This window comes from Penaeus vannamei, chromosome 14 (genome assembly GCF_042767895.1).
Source record: "Penaeus vannamei isolate JL-2024 chromosome 14, ASM4276789v1, whole genome shotgun sequence".
Taxonomy (NCBI): Eukaryota; Metazoa; Arthropoda; class Malacostraca; order Decapoda; family Penaeidae; genus Penaeus; species Penaeus vannamei.
In genome coordinates this window covers 307,501-327,402 of record NC_091562.1, presented here as the reverse complement: position 1 = coordinate 327,402, position 19,902 = coordinate 307,501, and the positions used below count along the sequence as shown (strand labels likewise).

The 19,902-nt window shown below is 34.9% G+C and overlaps 2 protein-coding genes across 7 annotated transcripts in view; one reads left to right on the top strand and one right to left on the bottom strand.

Moving 5' to 3' along the window:
- The window catches only part of LOC113826847 (protein DOP1A), a 30,148-nt gene extending 15,482 nt beyond the window's left edge, over nt 1–14,666 (bottom strand). For 3 of the 6 annotated variants that reach the window (XM_070129546.1, XM_070129547.1, XM_070129551.1), the window contains exons 1-11: nt 13,336–13,419; nt 10,323–10,455; nt 8,108–8,255; nt 6,045–6,231; nt 5,481–5,646; nt 4,915–5,104; nt 4,587–4,762; nt 4,152–4,454; nt 1,487–3,392; nt 814–1,032; nt 488–624 (exon numbers count right to left, since the gene is read on the bottom strand). In XM_070129546.1, the coding sequence (XP_069985647.1) occupies nt 488–624; nt 814–1,032; nt 1,487–3,392; nt 4,152–4,454; nt 4,587–4,762; nt 4,915–5,104; nt 5,481–5,646; nt 6,045–6,231; nt 8,108–8,255; nt 10,323–10,402 (3,512 nt within the window). In that variant the 5' untranslated portion in view covers nt 10,403–10,455; nt 13,336–13,419. Of the gene's footprint in view, nt 1–487; nt 625–813; nt 1,033–1,486; nt 3,393–4,151; nt 4,455–4,586; nt 4,763–4,914; nt 5,105–5,480; nt 5,647–6,044; nt 6,232–8,107; nt 8,256–10,322; nt 10,456–11,426; nt 11,524–13,335; nt 13,425–14,355 lie in introns of those variants that run through there. The other 3 variants (XM_070129549.1, XM_070129548.1, XM_070129550.1) reach the window with 3 other exon arrangements.
- Nucleotides 14,667–17,550: 2,884 nt separating this feature from the next.
- The window catches only part of LOC113826856 (protein DENND6B), a 56,330-nt gene continuing 53,978 nt past the window's right edge, over nt 17,551–19,902 (top strand). Inside the window, exon 1 of the mRNA XM_027379754.2 lies at nt 17,551–17,756. Coding sequence (XP_027235555.1) covers nt 17,643–17,756 — 114 coding nt within the window. The 5' untranslated portion in view covers nt 17,551–17,642. The remainder of the gene's footprint in view (nt 17,757–19,902) is intronic.

The following is a 19,902-nucleotide window of genomic DNA, read 5'->3' as shown; positions in this document are numbered from 1 at the left end:
CAAGATTTACACTCTAATTCTGAAACTAAACAATTCTGGTAATAACAGTATTTTCATAAAAGGTCTAAAAGTTGTACTCTATTATACCTTTCCACGTCTATGTAAAAGTAAAATGAAAATAAAAAAGAAAGGCTTCATGAAAAGCAATATTTTACCTATTGGATGAGAAAGGTAGTTGGTTGTATTAAAATAAAATGATTCCACTTAAATCTGATTAAAGGGACTAGTGATGGAATCAGAGCAGATGCAACAAATAAGTAGATTCAATTAATAACACTGAAAGAAATGTTAATTCCTTTAAATTTGCCTATTCAGCCCATCAACTTGTATACCCTTGTTTCTGAACAATTCCTATTTTAATGAGACCAGATGATTTCTATATACATTTGAGATAAAAAGACCTAGAGAATGTACTGTTCAACCAATAAAGAACACCAAGACATACTAGCATCCGTTGAAAAGCAGAACTAAAAGATTTAATATTCACCTGTCAAACCCTGGGAAATTTCCTGCAAGACCAGAAGATAAGTTTCTTGATACCTGCCACAGCGTCATCCACTGGTGCATGGCAACACTGTCATACTCTGCCCTGATGCCTTCATGACTCCATAGTACCCCACTCTCCTAGAACAAATAAACAATTTTTTTTCAAAATCTTTTGTGGTGTTACGTAAGAGAACAAAGACAAATCTATAGCATACAAATTTTGATTTTTTTTATGAAATGGTATAACCAGGCAGTGATGAAAAATGTCTAAGCATGATGAAAATAGTGGAGTAGGCAATCAAATATGAATTCATATATAGGACTTACCTTCTCATCAGTCACAGGTACCTGCAATGTATAAGTGAGAGTGGCAAGAATCTCCCTCTCCACAACTGACATAGGGGACTGAGGCGGAGCAGATGTCAGTGTTACACTTGGGCTGCGAGGAAGAGTCAAGTTGTGTAGCTGCAGGAGAAGCTCTGTGCTACCTACATGGAGGTGACTCATTGATGGCCTCAAATGACTCCAAAGCTGTCTTGCCATGTGCTGAAATTAAAATAATGAAGCTAGTTATTTCATGATTAGCATTAGCATTAGTAAATTGTACTGTTATACACATATCACAACCTTATCTTTGGTGTACATAAAGCTATAAACTGTGTCAATAACATAAATAATATATCCATGTCCATTTACATATACATCAATATGTATATTCATATTTACTTCTTCATCTACATATCAATCTATACATCTTTACCAATCCATTCATCAATTTTCAAGAAAAAAATGCAAAATTTTTAGGGGAAGGAATTTCAGAACCATTAATTTCCGGGTAAGAATTTGGAATCATTGATCCTAGTGTTTTCATACTACTGATATAATTCTCTAGGCCTAGAATTTTTCAATGGGCTACCTGCATTTTCATGTATTTTTTTACCCTAGCTCCATATAGCCAATCATTCATCCATACATATATATAAAATAAAGCAGCACATACTTGATAAACTGTAGTATGATGAAGGAGGATATGGGTATGCGTTGGTAGGAGTAGAGGGATTATATTAACTGACACAACCCCAGGTCCTCCTTTGCACCCAAGTTCATGCTCACTCCTCCATACGGATAGCTCAGACTGCGCCAACATCACCAACTCCAGCAGAGTAGACACAGATGCCATGACAAAGCGAGGAGAGACTTGACTCCCATTGATGACACATGCTATGAGCCCAACAAACCAGTGAGGAATCTGATTACTTGGCCTGTTCAGAGGGAGTCCAGGAGTTGTAGGAAGTGAAGACAAGTCAACCAATATGCTACAAGCTGCCTTGAAGACTTCAAATTGTTCATCTGCTTTGTGGTGCAACTGCAGGACAGAAGTGAAGTCGGTAATTTCTCTCTGACTCTGTGAAAAGCCTGAAGAGGATGTAGATACTCTTGAGGGAGATGACCAGGGGGATGACTGTACCTTCTTTCCTTTACTTTTGACTGGAGAAGACTGTGTGGATTCTACTTTATTTTCACAGCACTGCAGACATTCTCTCAACAAATAATTCAGTTCTGATAGACTGTCCATCTGCAAATTTCCTGATCTACTGAGAGCACTCTGAAAATCAGCTAGATTTGAATTTTCTAGAATAATTTTTTTCTGGATAAACTGCAAGAAGAATTTTTCAAATACTTTAACATAATTATATAATGGCATTGAGCCCTGATGACTAGGACTCTGAGGTGCACTTTCATACTCATCCTCACTTGCTTCTTGTGATATTAAAAATCGTGCAAGCTCTGTGGGTTGTGAGGGTATTTCTTCCATGTCAACTCCTGAATCACTTGGGACTTCCTCCAAATTGGCATGCTTATCCTCACTACTGTTTACTATTTCTCCATCTTGGTCAATTTCAAACAAGTCCTCACTTATTTCAGGTTTAATTGCATTTGTGGTAGTCATTTCATTCTCCTTTTCTACAGAACTGTCTTGTTTTTCTTTATTTTCACCTTCAGCTTCTCCTTTCAATCTCTCAGAGTCCTCCATTGATGAATTTGAGACTACTGAGATAAATGATGTTTCTGCTTCTCCATCAACTAAATTCTCATTATTATTACTTTCATCAGTGAGTGAATCAACTGAAAGGTCTTCAGTTTTCTTCCTTTCAATACTATTTGGATCATCCTCACTTGCCTCTATTCCTATTTGCACAATGCCACACTCTGAAGGAGGGCTCTCTCTTGCAAAAGCTTCTTGAACTAGTAGAGGTCGAGGAATAGTAGACACTTGAGAAAGAGCATGCATCTGAAGGGATGCAAAGGTAGTGATGCTTGCTCTTGAATCTGGCCTTGACTGAGATGCTGATGGAGGCAAAGTAACTGAAGGTATGAGTTTGTGTAAGATTGCCTGAGAGAGAGAAAGTCCTGCAGAGAGTTCTTTGGCAGTCAAAGTGCTGAGATGTTCAGTCAGAAGGGAGGTAACTGTAGACAAAACCTCTGGGAGCCTTGAAGCTTGAGTCTGTTGCTGAGTATCATGAGGAAGAGATGTCAACAGATGTTGCAGCAGAGTGCAAATCTCGCAAACTGTCATGACTGAACTACCCACATCTAAAACAAGTTTGCCATCATCTTTTTTCTCACCCCCATCCATCTGACTAGCTTTGGCTTGACATGCCATGCTAAGTAAACCTGTGAGATGCATCCAAGGGTATGATGGTTGTAGGGCACTAAACAGGAGAGTGGCAGTTTTAGTAACTTCATGAAGTCCCCTGTTTCCCTCAATTACTGGTTTGGAGCCATCTGGTGAGCGAGAAGGAGGTGGTGGGGTCTGCTTGTCTGTTGTGCTTTGTCTTCTGCTACTAGGTTCTGATGGGGTGTTATTTGAGGCTTGAAGCACTTGGCAGGTATGGTACAAGCACCTGTGAAAGTTATTACTAGTATCAATACTTTTATAACAATAAAATTCCAATATGGACTGAAAATTATAAGGCTGCAATTTTTACTCTATAAGGCTGAGATTTTAGAAATCCATTGTGCATTAACCCTTTCAATCAGGGTGACATGACCATCGCAACATGAAAAAATTTGTGTTGAGGGCTGGGTGAGGTGAATGTGCTGTCATAGGACAAAATGGCTGCCAGCTAGGTGGGTGCATAATTCCCATCAATAAATGAGTGTGGAATGTAATGTCTGCAAGTCATGACTGGCACAGTGCTGGCTCTAGGGATGCTATTTCCATGCTCAGCATTGTATTCCTAGCCACCATGACTGGCACCACAGGTTATACTGCAGAAAATTGAATATCATGAAAATATTAGATATATGACACAAATAAAAAAATTTAAAATTTTTCTTTTCTTGCACTGAGTTATTCACTACACAGAGAGATAATATGAAGTCTGTGCAAGGAAAACAGTCTATTACCATCTGGATAATGCATATCAATGCAATCAGATTCAAGTGGCTATGAAAAATATCCATAAAAACACTTCAGATATTTGTAAGAAATAATGCTAAAATAAGCATAAAACACCTCTTAAAATAATTATAGTACAATAACCCTTCCCTGAACTATAAACCTAAATTGGGATAACAGAAAAATAAAATTCTGACCTAAGACTTGATTTTGGACTTCAATTCTCTTGAAACCTCAATGCTCACACCAAATTAAGGCTTACCTTAAAAGATCAAGAAATATGTCATCCAGAATGAAAGGCCCAATTTCTGGCTTATCCAGCAGTGAGACTATTAGTCTATATGGTCGTAAATCAGGTGGATTGGTTCCCTGGCTGGCTTGCAAACAAGACACAACCCCTTCCACTAAAAGGGGTCTTGAGAATGTTTCAAAATATGCATTGACCTCGGTTCCATCTTCAGTGTTACTGTCACTCACAGCGCTGTTGAGGCGCTTTACAACAGGATGTTCGGAAGACAAGAGTGAGAGGTTGATTTCAGATCCAAGCAGCCATGCATACAACCTCCTAAAATGTAGAGCAAAATGGCAATTAATGATTAAGGCATCTAAAAAAAAAATACACAATGATAATAATTTTTATAAACATATAAAATGAATATATCTTTAAAAAACAAGGATTTCCTATTTATTTACTTACCTGTTCAGGGACATATCTCTTCTCAGTAACACTAAAATGGCAGAAGTGACAATTCTGACCAGATCTGGCCGTAACAGTTGCGTATTATGCATGGGTAGGGCAGCTAAAGTCAGGTCAAGAGCTGCTCTCTGCACCAAGACACTACTATCTTCCATTGCTTGACACAATGCTGAGACCTGTTAAAGATTCACATGTCTCTCAAATAAGAAATATTAAAGGAAACTATAAAAATTAACTTCATATATAAAAAAACAAACTCCCATCCTCCCTTCATTATAAACAAAAAGATAAGCATATAAGATAAGATCCATTCAAAAGTAACACTCACCATAACATCAATATTTGTGCCAAGGATATACAACTGATCTTCTGTGGACAATTTCTTATTATAGCATGATGTAATATGGGTGATGGCAGGAAGTCTCACTCCTGAGTTTCCCCAAACACAGTCCCACAAGCAGCCAAAGAATTCTGCTTGTCCCACTCCTTCAGCAACTCTTGTTAGCAGCTGTGATGTCCTAGAAGAGAAAGATCTACCCTGTATAACTAAGATTTTAAGAATGATGAATTCCAACAGTTATCAGTTGTGAAAGAAACATAGATGATACTGTACATTAGTGGATCAAGGATAACAAAATGTCTTAAAGCAACAAATATATATCTTACTATAGGCTTTATGAAAGTTCACATTTGCTGTCATTCTGTTTTCATAAAGCAAGTACTACACTAATCAATTTACTACTTCCCTAATTTACTCAATTTTATCCTCCCATTTTTCTGAATAACAAAACCTAGCACAAGTTTAAACATGAGTAGTTTGACACTCTTTTCCAAATCTTTTTGTCCTTTCTTCAAAATGCAGGTAGATCAGTTTGTTTCAGCAAATGAACATACCTTTCTAGATGATCAGAACCTTCTTCCAAACCAGCCAGAATTCCTGACAGGAAACCATTGAGTCCTGGTCGTAGTCTTGGGCCCAACGGGACAAAGTGAGTTTCATAAACTGTTAACAGGGCTGATCTTACATTCATTGCAGCACTGCTAAATAATGGAAATAAGCCTGAAAGAAAATTCAAACTTTTATATATTAGCTGGCTTTGTGTTGACTGAAATACTGCCACATCAGGATATTTCAAATGATATATTTTTCTTTAAGGAAATGTCCAGTCTATATACACCTAATAAAATATGCATCTGCTAATTCACCAAATTTTAAAACATTTTTTCCATCAAATTGAAAGTCTCCCAAATTATTAAGATAATGAATTCTTTAAATTCTTCCAACAGCCAATCTGATTTTATCTTGTAATGGTAGAAAGAAAAAATAGATTCTCTAAAATGATAATAATAAAAATAATATAGACCAAGAAAGATTGTGTGTGAAAATGACAGATTTCAATCTATATTTTTGACATATATCAGAAAAATATATCTATATATAAAAAAAAGGATACAAACCTGCACTGTATATGAAGAGTTCTTGTGAGAGCCTGTTGGTTCCCATACACTTGAATATAATATCATATGTTTCTAAGGCTTTCAGATGGACCCCCGATGGTAGAGCCGGGTGCATGCATTGCGCTAATCGTTTGCTTATCGTTATTCTACGAGGAACCACAGGATATTTCATGTGGGATAGTAAGACCTGTTATGGATAAAAGAAAAGTTCAATCAGTCTGAACACAATGTACTGCAAGGTATCCCTACTCAGGGATATAAGGGGCCATGTGAAATAAAAATTCATGAGCAAAGTGGTATTTTACACTGTGATAAAATGCTTTATTGTGTCTTTTCACACTCCTTGCATTTTAAAAATGGAAAATTATGTAATATAATTTCAACTCACTCAAAAATTTTCAAGCTGAAGAGTCCACTTAAAATTATTATCAAAGACTTGGAACACTAAGAGCCTAAATTAGCCGATTGATCAATTATTTCTTACAAAACAATAATTAATCTATTGGTAAATTAATGCTAAGTTACTAAGAGCAATAGGCTTACAGAAACCAAACACTATCATTTATCTAATAAATGCTTACAGAAAATCTGATCCCTCAACCCCTAATAGGTAGCCAAACTCTTAGAACCCTCTACAGGAGAGTGAGTTGAGTATGCCCCCACAAAGTAGCCTAGTCAATGATCATACTTTGATGTTGTGTGAAACCAAAACTCATAACACAGTTAGCTGTTCTAATTCAACTCTCCTTAAGAGACATTAGATTTCAACCCCTTGGATCCGGGTGACATGACCATCACATCAGAGAAAAATTTGGCTGAGGGTTTGGTAACGGGAATATAGTGTCATGAAAAAATTTGGCTGAATGCCAGTGTGACGGGATTGACTTGCTATAACTGCATACTGCTCTTGGAAGTGATAAGACATAGTGGGCTTTTAGGAGGGGGGTCTTGCATTATTTCCATCTGTATTTGAGTGTGGAATATACTAACCATGAGCCACAACTGGAAGAGCACCAGCTCCTGGGAGAACACTATTTTTATGCTCAGAATCCTATTCCTGCCTGCCATGGTGCAGGGTGTATTTCAGAAAATTTAACATTATGAGAATATTTTAAAAATGAAACAAATAACAAAATATTACATAATGCTATTGCAAAGAGTTATGAACTACCTAGAAGGATGATATGGAGTCTGCAATAGGAAGACATTCTATTATAATTTTGATACAAGGAAAGACATTAGAAAATGTCAAAAAAGAAAGAAAATGATTATGCAGAAATCAAGGAAAGTAAGAAGGAAAGAAAAAAAACTTGCAAAGGGGAGGCATGGAGTGTTGCTAATGCACACACGTTTGTGTGGGCCAGGCCTATAATACACACACCCAGGAGACTCACCACTCAAGTAAACCTAAACCTTTGGGATATTTCATCGCAAATAGGTAGCGACTTGAGAGAAAATGTGGTAGTATAGAAAACATGTAATTCCTGTACCCTTTACAATTCTGGCATCAGAGTATACATTTCCTGGAAATAAAGTGACTTTAACCCAATCATGATGGGAACCTTGCTCCCTATGTTCTGAGTTACAGCATAAACAATATTCTATGTTATGAAGCTAAAAAGAGGTTTAAAGCCTAATCTTGAGAGGCTATTTCTCGTCAATGAATGCAGCAAGGGCTATAGAAGTGCACAACTGTTAAACGAGGGTGATAGGATTAAACCTATCTTTAAAGGGCTGTATCTCCTAAGTGACCAAAGACATGGCAAAACAAGTGATCACCTGTTAAGAGCACAGAACTTAACACGCATGGCATGGATATACGATGGGTTAATGTGAACTAAAAGTGGAATTTTTAGAATACTTATGACCTATGAAAAGTGAGACCTATATATCACTTGTATCATTATTCCTTTACAAGTTTTACCTAGTCTTCAAGGTAAATTGACATACAATTGTCTCATAATCATAAATTCATGAATCTTTCCATCAATCTATACCTCCATATCATTCACTTTAAATGTCTACACATCAATATCAAATCTGTACTATGATCTAATACTTACTTTATTGAGTTTTCCCAGAGTGGAAATGAGATCAGCCCATTCACTAGTATTTTCAAAGTTGCGAAGCGTCTTGTCCACCGCGGCCACATAGGCGCGGTATTTTGAGTCTCCGAGCAAATCATATTCTTCCAAACTTAAGCCACTCATACTGAAAAAGTGATTGAAACAAAATGAAATTATTTTGGAAAAAAGAAAAATGATACATTAATAATACTGTGTTTTTCTTCTAAGAAAAAGTCCTTGTTAAACAAAATATGACTGATGAGCATACAATACCCTGTAAAATGTCATGCTAACCAATCACCAGCAAGTTTTAAATTATATGGAAAAAAGATAATTCAAGGAATGGAAGAAAGGGAATTACAATAGGATGCCAAGAATGAGATTTTCAGGGAGGCTGACAGAAAAGAATAGGAAGAGGTAAAGACTCTAAGGGAAGGAGTGGATGAGGAGTAATGACTGAATGGATGAAACAGTGAGGTAGTGAGTGAGTGAGTGAAGGGAGGGGGGGGAAAAAGAGAGAGAGAGAGAGAGAGAGAGAGAGAGAGAGAGAGAGAGAGAGAGAGAGAGAGAGAGAGAGAGAGAGAGAGAGAGAGAGAGAGAGAGAGAGAGAGAGTGAGAGAGAGAGAGAGAGAGAGAGAGAGAGAGAGAGAGAGAGAGAGAGAAAGCAGAATAGGAGTAAGTTAGAAAAGAACAAAAAGAGAAACATAAGATATCATAATATTTGCAACATAAAAGTTCAAGATTTTTCAAGTCTATGACCACACACAAACAAGATTTCACCATACCTAAAAATAACACCAAACTGAAAGACCGCCACCTTCTTCTTATATCCAGTGGTCTTAATTTTTCAACAGTAATTTTATAAAAGTTACTCCAAACAATATGCATATATCCATTAGTATACTATAGCCCATGAAGAATGTAGATTCAACCATAAACAAACTTACTGACGAAAACCAATATCTTCATACAAGCAAATAATTATTCTTTTATAAATACAAACAGAGAGAAAAAAAAATGTGAAAGGGAAGACTGAGAAAAATCTGCAATCATACTGTACCTATCTACCTATTTATCTACATACATCCTGTAACTTTCTACCTATCCACATATCTGCTTATATAGATGAATTGATATAAACAGATTCAGATATATTGTAGTTAGATAGATGGATAGATAAATAGATACATACATATATAGATATATGGATGTACTGCTGTTACATATATAGATAGGTAGGTAGGTAGGTATACAGATAGATAGGTAGACAGATAGATAGACAGATAGATATATAGATTGATAGGTAGATAGATAAATAGACAGATAAATTTATAGAGTGTGTGTGTGTGTGTGTGTGTGTGTGTGTGTGTGTGTGTGTGTGTGTGTGTGTGTGTGTGTGTGTGTGTGTGTGTGTGTGTGTGTGTGTGTGTGTGTGTGTGTGTGTGTGTGTGTGTGTGTGTGTGTGTGTGTGTGTGTGTGTGTGTGTGTGTGTGTGTGTGTGTGTGTGTGTGTGCGCGCGTGTGTGTGTGTGTTCCACACACAGGTGGATGAGCATATCAGATAAAATGCATTATAAGAAACTTTTTTGGTTTTAAAAATTAGTACACTGTTTTATCATTTATCCCATTAGCACACAAGGATATGGCTTAACAAAACTGTATGTGCAAACAAATAGTTCCAAGCAAATGGCAAAATTGCAACAGGTGTTACAAAGAACATTCAAAAATAAAAATCATTCAGGATGTGACCAGACAAAACTGAGTTGAGAAGTGACCACAGATGTTAGCTATGATACTAGATTTTATCAACTTAAGATATATTAAATTATATAGTGCATGGATATGGTTTCATGGAGTTTCCATGTATTGTATGAAATTATTCAAATTTATGACAATAAATCTGAACATGCAACACTTTTGTTAACAACTTAACATTTTACACTGAATACGAATTAAGAACATTCACATATACTTCTACAATGTATCTATCACTTTAGCTGCCAAGCAGAATGAACCTTTGATTGTATCTTAAGTCGACAAAGGTCAAGTGTCAGCACTACATCTTAGGATCAACTGAATCACTAACCTATACCGATACACCATTAGCACACCCAAAACAAAATGAGGGACATAATAAAAAACAAGTTCAGAGCTTATCATCATCACAAAGCGCATGGAATTATAATGTCATAGGCTGTGTATTTCTAGCTTACCAAGATGTTAATACATATTTATTAACCCACTGCACCAGCTTGGCCTCCTGCACTGTGCTTCGGTTCATCTTAGACTCCATGAAAACAATGTGTTTAATGTCCGTAAACCTTTTCACATTACAGCTGATCACATCTGAAAAAGGCAACATGCATATATGCTGTGTGTTCTGTTTTTTCCACAGCATGAGTTTAGAAGTGTTTGCTGGTACGGTAAAATGCACAATACACAGTACCTCTGTGCAGGACATAATGAGAGGGTTAGTAAGGTCGCTCATGCACTATGGTTATAGCTACATAATGGCATGCTACTTTACCACTTTCTCTTGATACAAGCTTCAACGCAGGTTAAAAACATCTATAAACCATTGCAAAGCATAAAAAATGCCACGAGAAGGATGGAAATTAATACATGCATTCCGTTTCTTATCATCATTATACTTAATGAAACACTCACCACATCTTTCTACAAATATAACATACCCTAAATTCAGTTGGTCATATGTGAGGGAAGCTGTACTATCATAGATTCTCATTTATCATGAACAATATTCCATATTCTTACATCTGCATGATTTTCAGCCTGTTTCTTATGAAGGAGAGGCTTAACCTTATTACTGATGGAAGCCTTTAGTACTTCCTACTGTTACTTCCTAACTGGATAGTTGCGATTAATTTGTGTTTTATCATTAGCCCACTTGTGCACAGTAAGTTTAAATAATTACCATGTAGTTTACCAAATAACATGACAAAGCTGTCTCACAACCTGGCTGCTGAACAGAAAGTGGCAGTAGGGGGCCATCCACATGCACAAACTCACAAGAAATTTGCTAATTGGCACTTAACAGATTGTCATTTCTCATTTAGCTAACATATGATACTGTTTTAATGAAAACTATTTCTGCCATGCTGTGTTATGTCTCCACATAACCCAAATAAGTGATACGCACACCCGTACAATGTGCACGAGTGGGTTAATATGGCTCTCTGTATGTTGTGGTACCACATGCAGGTACTTCTATTGCCATTGTGAGGGTCAATTAGAAACAAATAACATTTCAGCGAGAGCAATCCATGACTGTTAACACTTTGTATCCAAAAACTTACCTATACTTCATAGTGTAGTTGTTTGAGGTTAAATATCAAATGAAGGTGTTTGGAGTTCAGCCTAGTATCAAAGCTTCCACATCTTCATAGATTTCACCTTTAGTGTACAAAATATAGAATATTTGGAAATGTTGTTATGGGATTAAAGCTTTCTCATGTGAATGAAAATACATTCATTATATTTGCAAAAGTCAAGAGAATATGCATAGACTATTCTTTATCCACTATTGTTGGTGAAAGAAACCATTCTAGAGCCTCAAGTAATTTCTGTCACAAAAATCACAGGACTATGTATAATATCTATATGCATTTTGTACATTATATCACTTAACACAATGAGCATTCTATTACAGAAAAGAAAGGAAAAAAGACGTCATAAGTTACTTCCCAACTCAATCTTCGACCTCTTTGATTTGTGTCCTTTTTACATAGATAGCAATTATTTAAAAACTTCTCAAAATTTCACATTTATTATATTACACATAGTTTACTGTACCACATATATAAATGTAAATGACTAAAAAGTAAAATAAACAAATTAAAACAGTAAGTACATTTAAAAATTTTCAGTGATGGCTACATAATCTAAATTATCTTACACAAACTATATGAAAGAAATGGCTGTAGAACTAATCATATAAGTGACTATAATATATTCAATCAGTTTTGTTTAGAGTCTGGTACTTGGACAACTACCAATGTAGTAGTTGTTTCTGTAGTTGCAGGTCCACATGAAACCCAAATTTTGCAGCCATTGTAACCAGGTTACTATGACTGTGGAGTTGATGTAATGTTGTGACATTGTATGTCGATTAACTCAGCTGTACACTCCTCAAGCATGTATGGTACATGACAATATAATGTGATTGACAGTTCAGACAGGTGTCTGTCTCTGTGTTATTTAGTCTATGTTTCAGGTCAGGTTTCTGTGTGTGTACCCTCTAGTTTGTGCTTGAATGTTCCAGATGGTGTTGTATAAAGATGACCTTTTTTCCTGACTACCAACCTAGTTGCATACATAGGACGACGGCATAAAAACATATGAATGGATAGTCTTTATAATTCATTAGTATTCAGCTTATGATGACTTCTGCTTTCAAATCTGTAAGTTGTACTGAGTAGCCACGTATCTCCTCAGCTAACTGTGTGTGTCTGCCGTATCAAGACATGCTGGTCCTTATGTGCAATCAAAGCAATTTCTCTAAAGATTAACGTATTTTCTTATTTGTTTTTCACGCTTGAAGTGGAATCACGGATATCTTTAAAAAAGTAATTATGCCTCTACAATTACATAAAAGTAAAACAGAGAAATTAGCATTAATACTACATAAAATCTTAACAATATTCAATAGCTTCAACAATCTTATTTGTGAAATACGTAAAGCAAAAATAACAAGTATGAAAAAACTTTAATATTTCCATGGACTAAGTAGAATCATTAACCTAACATACAGTAATATGTTTGGCAACTATTATGTATAATCATGTTAAAATATGTTCTGAAAATCAATGTAACATTTTCCTTGCAAACCTTTACATATACGGAAAAACATACAGCATTTAATGACGATTTACTTCTTTTGTTTGAAACTGAATTTTGTTCGTCTCACGCTTGCTTCTCTCATCACAACTAAGCATATTTGGCGCTTTTCTCTACTCAACTACACTATAACAGTCAAGCAGTGTGCAAATTCCAGCCAATCCACGAAACATATTTTCCTATAAAAGCACTAGCAGATAATTTGTAAACCACCTGACTATGACGCCGACGATTATCTGCGGAATCCAACTTCCAAGTTTTGCGTTTCATTTTCATTATTATCTCTTCATTATACTAAACATAACTATGACACACTACTACTTAGTTGTGAACTGTGTATCTTACAATGTCTCTAGTTGGTTCAAATACCTGAAATAACTATATTTGCGATGTTCCTTTGCTTGACGCCCTCATATTCCAATGTTTACACCTGCATCATCAGCTGTCTGTGACGTCAGTATAGAGATCATTGGTGTAACTATTTTTATTTGTATATACAATATTTTGACATGAAAATACAATGTAATATTGTATTTTTTCAAATAACGAAATGATATTGATTACTTTCAAGGATAACTGAAAGAGAAAATGCCGGTGTAAAGTATTTTACCAGAATGCCACGACGAAGTTTCAGTCTTTCAGGTTTTATTTAAATGCATTATTTGTTTACTGTTGGGAATTACTAACTACTTATAGAATTATTCTTTAACTTCAAAATTTTGTTATAGCACTTACTGTAGTCACTGTCAGACATTAATCTAAATCATTTACACTAACACAGATAAATAATTGAGCTATTAAATCCACACGCAACTTACCTTGCTGGCAATAAAATTTCACATAGTTCAGTAGAACAAATACTACCACTTTGACTTTACTTTTTCTAGCATCTAGCATGAATTTAAGGCATTAATCTGTAAGCAAAATTCTTCAAAATCGCCATCAGAATATATACCGCAAGAGGCCGACACCCAGCAGGGTATAAAGGACAGAACCCTTGTGCGAGCCCTGACAGTAGTGTACAGTTCATCACATGATTTCATACTTTACCAACTTTCCTCTGACGTACAGAAATATTCAATAAACCTTACCTTTTCAGCTACATTACCATTTGTCACCCTCTGAGAGTAGAAAATCACGTACAAGTCTCTACCGGCACGTTTGATATGCTTATTAGAAAATGGGGCATTCTTGTACCTTTTTCTACCTGGGGCAAGTCAAATCGTGCCCTTGTTTAAGGCAATGGTGATAATGATAATAGTAATAATGAATGGCGATTAAATACTGGATCCTGACATTGTGAGAACTTGTAATGGTAATTACTTTTGTTCTCAAATATACACGACTGGCTCCTTGTCTCCGTTCTTCGTGTCTATTTATAAAACGTACCTCGCTTTCCTCTTCTTCATCTTGCTTCCTTGTATAGAATTGTTTGTAGCTCTTCTCGTTGCTTTCGTCACTTGCCACAGAACTCACAGCCTCAATCTCGGTATGTATAATCCATACATTTTTTCATCTCATGCAAACAGAATTTTAGTTTCAAACGGTACATGCTAGCACGCCAAACAAAAACCTTTCGCTATGAAGCTATAATAATAAAACAATCTCACACTATCACACTGAGACGTAAGAGACTGATAAGATTTCTACGGCGGTCCCCTACACACTCCCTGACTCGAGGACCTTCCCGGACAACCCTCTGGAGACGAACGACAGGAAGTTGAGTGTGCGACTTATTTCCCCTGCCGACACATCCTGCCTTTCAGCTTTGTACACACTCGCTATTGTGTGAATCAGAGACAGCATGATACGCGTTTTATTCATGTTAGTATCATGTGATGGTGGGAGGGGTGGGGGGATATGCAAATACTCTTCGGCGAGTATCTAGCCATCTAACGCAGCACTATCCATGAGGGGACAATATCGAAGCCCATGTACTTGGAGTACATTGTTAGAGTATTACTGAGCATTCTAGACACGCACGCAGGCAAAAAAGGCTAAGATGTGTCACTTTCAACTGCACGTCGATTCTTGTATAAAGTCTCATGAGTTAGAGCTGGAGACTGACCCAAAATAGAATATTCAGCAGATGATATCAACATATATTCCTTCAGAAGACGCCCTCCATGGACCCCTTCGCAAGCCAAACAAATAGAAATATACGTAGACTAGACGTTTGGGAATCCACGCATTGTTCTACCATGGGAGGGACAAGGCATCGAGTTAAGACTGTCAGGTGTCAGGTAACTCGGAGAAGAAAGTGCATTCCTTTCATGACACTCGAAAACGGTTTGGGTGCAGATGTTAGAAAGAGGAGGGTCGTGTCGTTACAATGTTATTATCGCCTTTGCATAGCCAACCATGTGGGTTATGTAGCTGAAATACAACGAAATACTTCTCTTCGTCAGATCATGACAATCTATCTTTCTATCATATCTTTTTATGTCAGTGATATAGACTAGTGGAAACGGGGGTCAAGACCTTCCAATTTTTTCTCAGAATACTACAGAAGGCACTTTGAAGAAATACTCGAATTGCTCAAAGTACACCAAGTTTAACCCATTGCCTTCAGGAGCATCAAATATCAATGTTCAGATTTATTTTTACTCAGATTTTGCGAAACTGCTGATGTGAAACCGATTAACATTGCCATCAGCGAATATTATTTCTCATGTTATAACATTTCACATTATGACAGATTTTATCATGTTATATTGCATTGCATTACCATATATTGTATTGCAATATGCTATATCGTATCATATTATAGACTATAATATAATATTTTATACTAAATTACATCATATTACATTATATTATAAAATATTGCATTGTATTACTTTATACTATATTATATTAGATTGTACTGTATTGTGTCACATTATATAACAGCATGTCACAACAGCGAAATAAACAATGGTAACAGTTATAATCATCACAATGACATTGATGATTATGATAATTCTATTGATCATAATGGTAATGGTATGGAAATTATCAATACTAATGGTAGCAATACCAGTAAGTATAACGTTGCTGGTAATAGCAACATCAATACTAATGATAACGACATGGATATGTACGATTATCATCATGATGGTAATGATTACCAATGTAATTCTTGTTGTTGTTTGATATTCTTGTTGTTATTCTATTGTTATTATTGTTATCATGATCATCGTCATTATTATTGTTGTTATTGTGGTTGTTATCATCATTATTATGATTATCCTAATAATGATAATTGTAATTATTATCATCATAATTATTACTGTCCAGATAATAATGATAATAATAATAACAATTATTATTATTATTCTAATGATAATATCAATGATAATTATAGCAATTCTAATGATAATGATAACTGTTGTTGGTAATATTGTTTATATCATTGTTATTATTATTATTATTAGTAGTAGTAGTGATAGTAGTAGAAGTTGTGTTGTTATCATTATTATAATTAGTTTTATCATCATTATGATAATAATAATAATAATAATAATAATAATGATAATAATGATAATGATAATAATAGTAATAATAATAACAACAATAACAACAACACTAATAATCATAATGATTGTAACAATAATAATAATATTAATGATAATGATAATACTAACATTAACAATAATAATAATTATTATCATCATCCTCGTTGTTCTTATAATCATATAAATAATTGTTACTTCTATTATTACCACCATCACTTTCACCATCACCATTATCTCCAACGAAGTTATCCTCATTTTTATTTTTTAAACTCTACGGTCAAGGCTAATGGTATAAGAAGGCATACAAATGGATTACTTTTTTATATAAAGATTAGATAAACTTGAATGAAAAGAAAAATAAACAAACCTTTTTTACTCTCGAATCACCAGGATAAGATTAGCAAGATAAGAAATGATGTGTAAAACTGGTGTCTTTTTTTGTTAACTCGATTCATGAAGTTACGGTTTGAATATTATCACAGGAAATGTAATGTGACGAAAGTGGGAGAGAAGCGGAGAGATTACAAGAAATAACGGTCTTATCTTAAACAAAACAAAAAACACGGAGATAGCAGCAAATGGAAACTGACGATTTTAATTCTAAAATATGATTTCAACGTTTTCAGATATTTGAAAATCATATACTGATGTCTGTAGATTTTGAATAATGCCACTTTTGAATTTTACATTCGGCTTTCTTCTAGATAAATGCAAATAAAATGGAGAAGGTAGTGAAAGCATAAATTCAAATGGATAAAGACAGAAGTTCAGAGATTACTTTGTCTTGTAAAGGAAAAAAATCTTGAAGGAAGTAATAGAATTGTCCAGCAGAAACCACCTTCTTATAATTATATTCTTGTTATTAAACAGATAACAAGAAAATAAAAACAACTGAACTGCGCCTGTAAATCGATAATACTTATGCTATTCTGCTGGTACCACTGCCCTGAATGACAACTGGTATGTGGAAATGCGGAAATCACTGTAATACAATAGTCCCTGCTCTAAAACAGAAAACGAGGATCGGTGTGACGTCACAATACCTGCGCGCCATCTCTGAGTAAAAGCATCAACTTCGCGCGTGAGCTTCAGTGTTTTGTTTACAGGTGGAGGAGGAAGGCGTGTCGTCTCAGCTCGCGAGGGAAAATACGGAAAATTAAGGGAAACAAAGACCCAAAAATGTCCCCAAACGAAGAGAAAGACGCTCCTTTGCTCCCTTGGGATAATTTCAGTAACTGGGTGCACGCGATATGTGTCGTCACGTTCGATTTAGAGCTCGGGCAAGCCATGGAGGTGAGTTGTGTTTGTTGTTTGTACTACTACGAGCAAATGCACATGAACATGAATGTCGAGAGGGAACAAGCGGTTATTTTACTGGACTTGTTATTTTTGTCGTTCTTTATAGAGATAGATCCATGCGTGTAGTGTAACCTGTTGTGGCCATTATTTTTACTGCTATAGGAGGAAATGCCTATGATTGTAATTGTATTAAAGTGTATCTGTAATTTCTCTTCTATGGGACAAGTTCTTTTGCATAGAGTCATGTCAGTCAGAGTGCAAAAATGTTGGCTATTTATATGTCATAAGAGATATAAAAGGTATAGTTGTTTTCCTGCATCCAATAAAGATAATTGTATTAAATTTTAAAAATATTCATGAGGATAATAACTCTATTAGTTTACTATTACATTAATGATTATTTCTTAACAAACATCATGTACAGAAAAAAAAAATCATGACTGAAGTACTTTCTCCACAGTCAGAGACAATGATTATGACTTTCCATTTCTCTTCTTAATAAAATATTAAAATGAGGAGACTTAAGTTCTTTATATTTTAAATTCGATTTGTCTTTATTTCTTTTATATGTTTTTGAATACTTAGTTCCTGATAAAAGTTGCATATCTCATTCATTAACTTTCATGTCAATAGATTTGAATTAGTTAATGTCTCATCTGCTTTTTAGATTAATTTTAATGGGTATGTGGATGATATTTTCGCTGCAGTTTCCATACCTGAAAAGGTGATTCTCTTGAATTACAAATACTGAAGGTAATTTTGAGTGAAAAAAGATAACGATTATGTATAGAAAAAATTATTTGGTGCTTCTTGCAAAATTATGACTTGCAGAAATGTGATGCATTTAAAATGTTATAAAGGAAAGATTTCCAAAATGTTTCAGGTCATCATGAGGGTACATTTTGATAATCTTTTAAGCTACTAGAAAATTTATATATATTTCTTTTAAAACAGTTGTGAAAGTTTGGTAGAATTGTCATGTTCAGAAAACTTAATAAAAATGGGAGATATTTTTTATCTGTCAAAGTGTTTTCAAAATCATTATTAAAGATAGGAAGAAACAAGAAAATATGTGTTTTGCTAAAAGCTGCCTTAGGTCTGCTTTTTTATCAATAGACCTGTACTTAGTGTTCTGTGTTGTTGAATATCCAAACAACATTGGTATCTATTCTGTACTGTGTTAATTTCACACACTGATAAGGAATCAGTTCTCCTTATCAGTTGCCTAATCCCAATACAACTCTAGGAAACCGTTAACCTGTTCTATTTGGAGTTTATTTTGTTTAATGCTGTGTTTAAGATAAAGATATCTTTTCTTCTTTTTCACAGATTATATTTTGTTATTTACATTAAAAAAAATTTGTTCCTTGGTTGTAGATTAGTATTGAAGTTACTGAGTTTTAGGGTCAATTAAAACATGTTTATGAAATGATTGATAGTCTATTGATCTGTCAAGTTGCAAAGGATGTCACAGTTTCAGTTAAATACTTGTACCCTATAGTTAACATATTACGCTGCAGATATTTATAAATACTCGACTCATAACGTGAAGTTGGCCAGAATGTCAACAGAATAGCCTAAATCTAGGGAGGCAATGTAGGCTTTAATTGCTGAAATGTTAGAAGCAGCAGTGAAGCTATAAGTTTGAACACCATCAGTCTTAATGGGGAGAAATGGATTGTAGGAGTGAAGTTGACGAATTTGGAATGAATTAGTAAACATTGATACTACAGTTAATTTTCTGTGGCTCATAATTACTTCATTAAATGATATATGGAGATGAAAACTTCTGTATCTCTAGGATTGTTTATGTGAAATGATATTTGGATTCTATAATGAACTTGTTTATCTTATCTGACATCTGCTAGTTAGTATTATTTTTGTATGGATTCAAATTAGAAAAGTTTGTTTTTGATTTCTTTGTATACAGGCCGTACACAGAATATTTTTTACAATAATCTATGCATAATATTTTTGAAATCTTTGTATAGATCTTAGGTATCTGTATTTATATATCTATCTGTCTATCTCTATCTATCCATCGATTTATACACAGCTACATACATGCAAACACACACTCACACAGACACACCATCACTCATATACCTGTGCACATACACAAACATGCACACACATACAT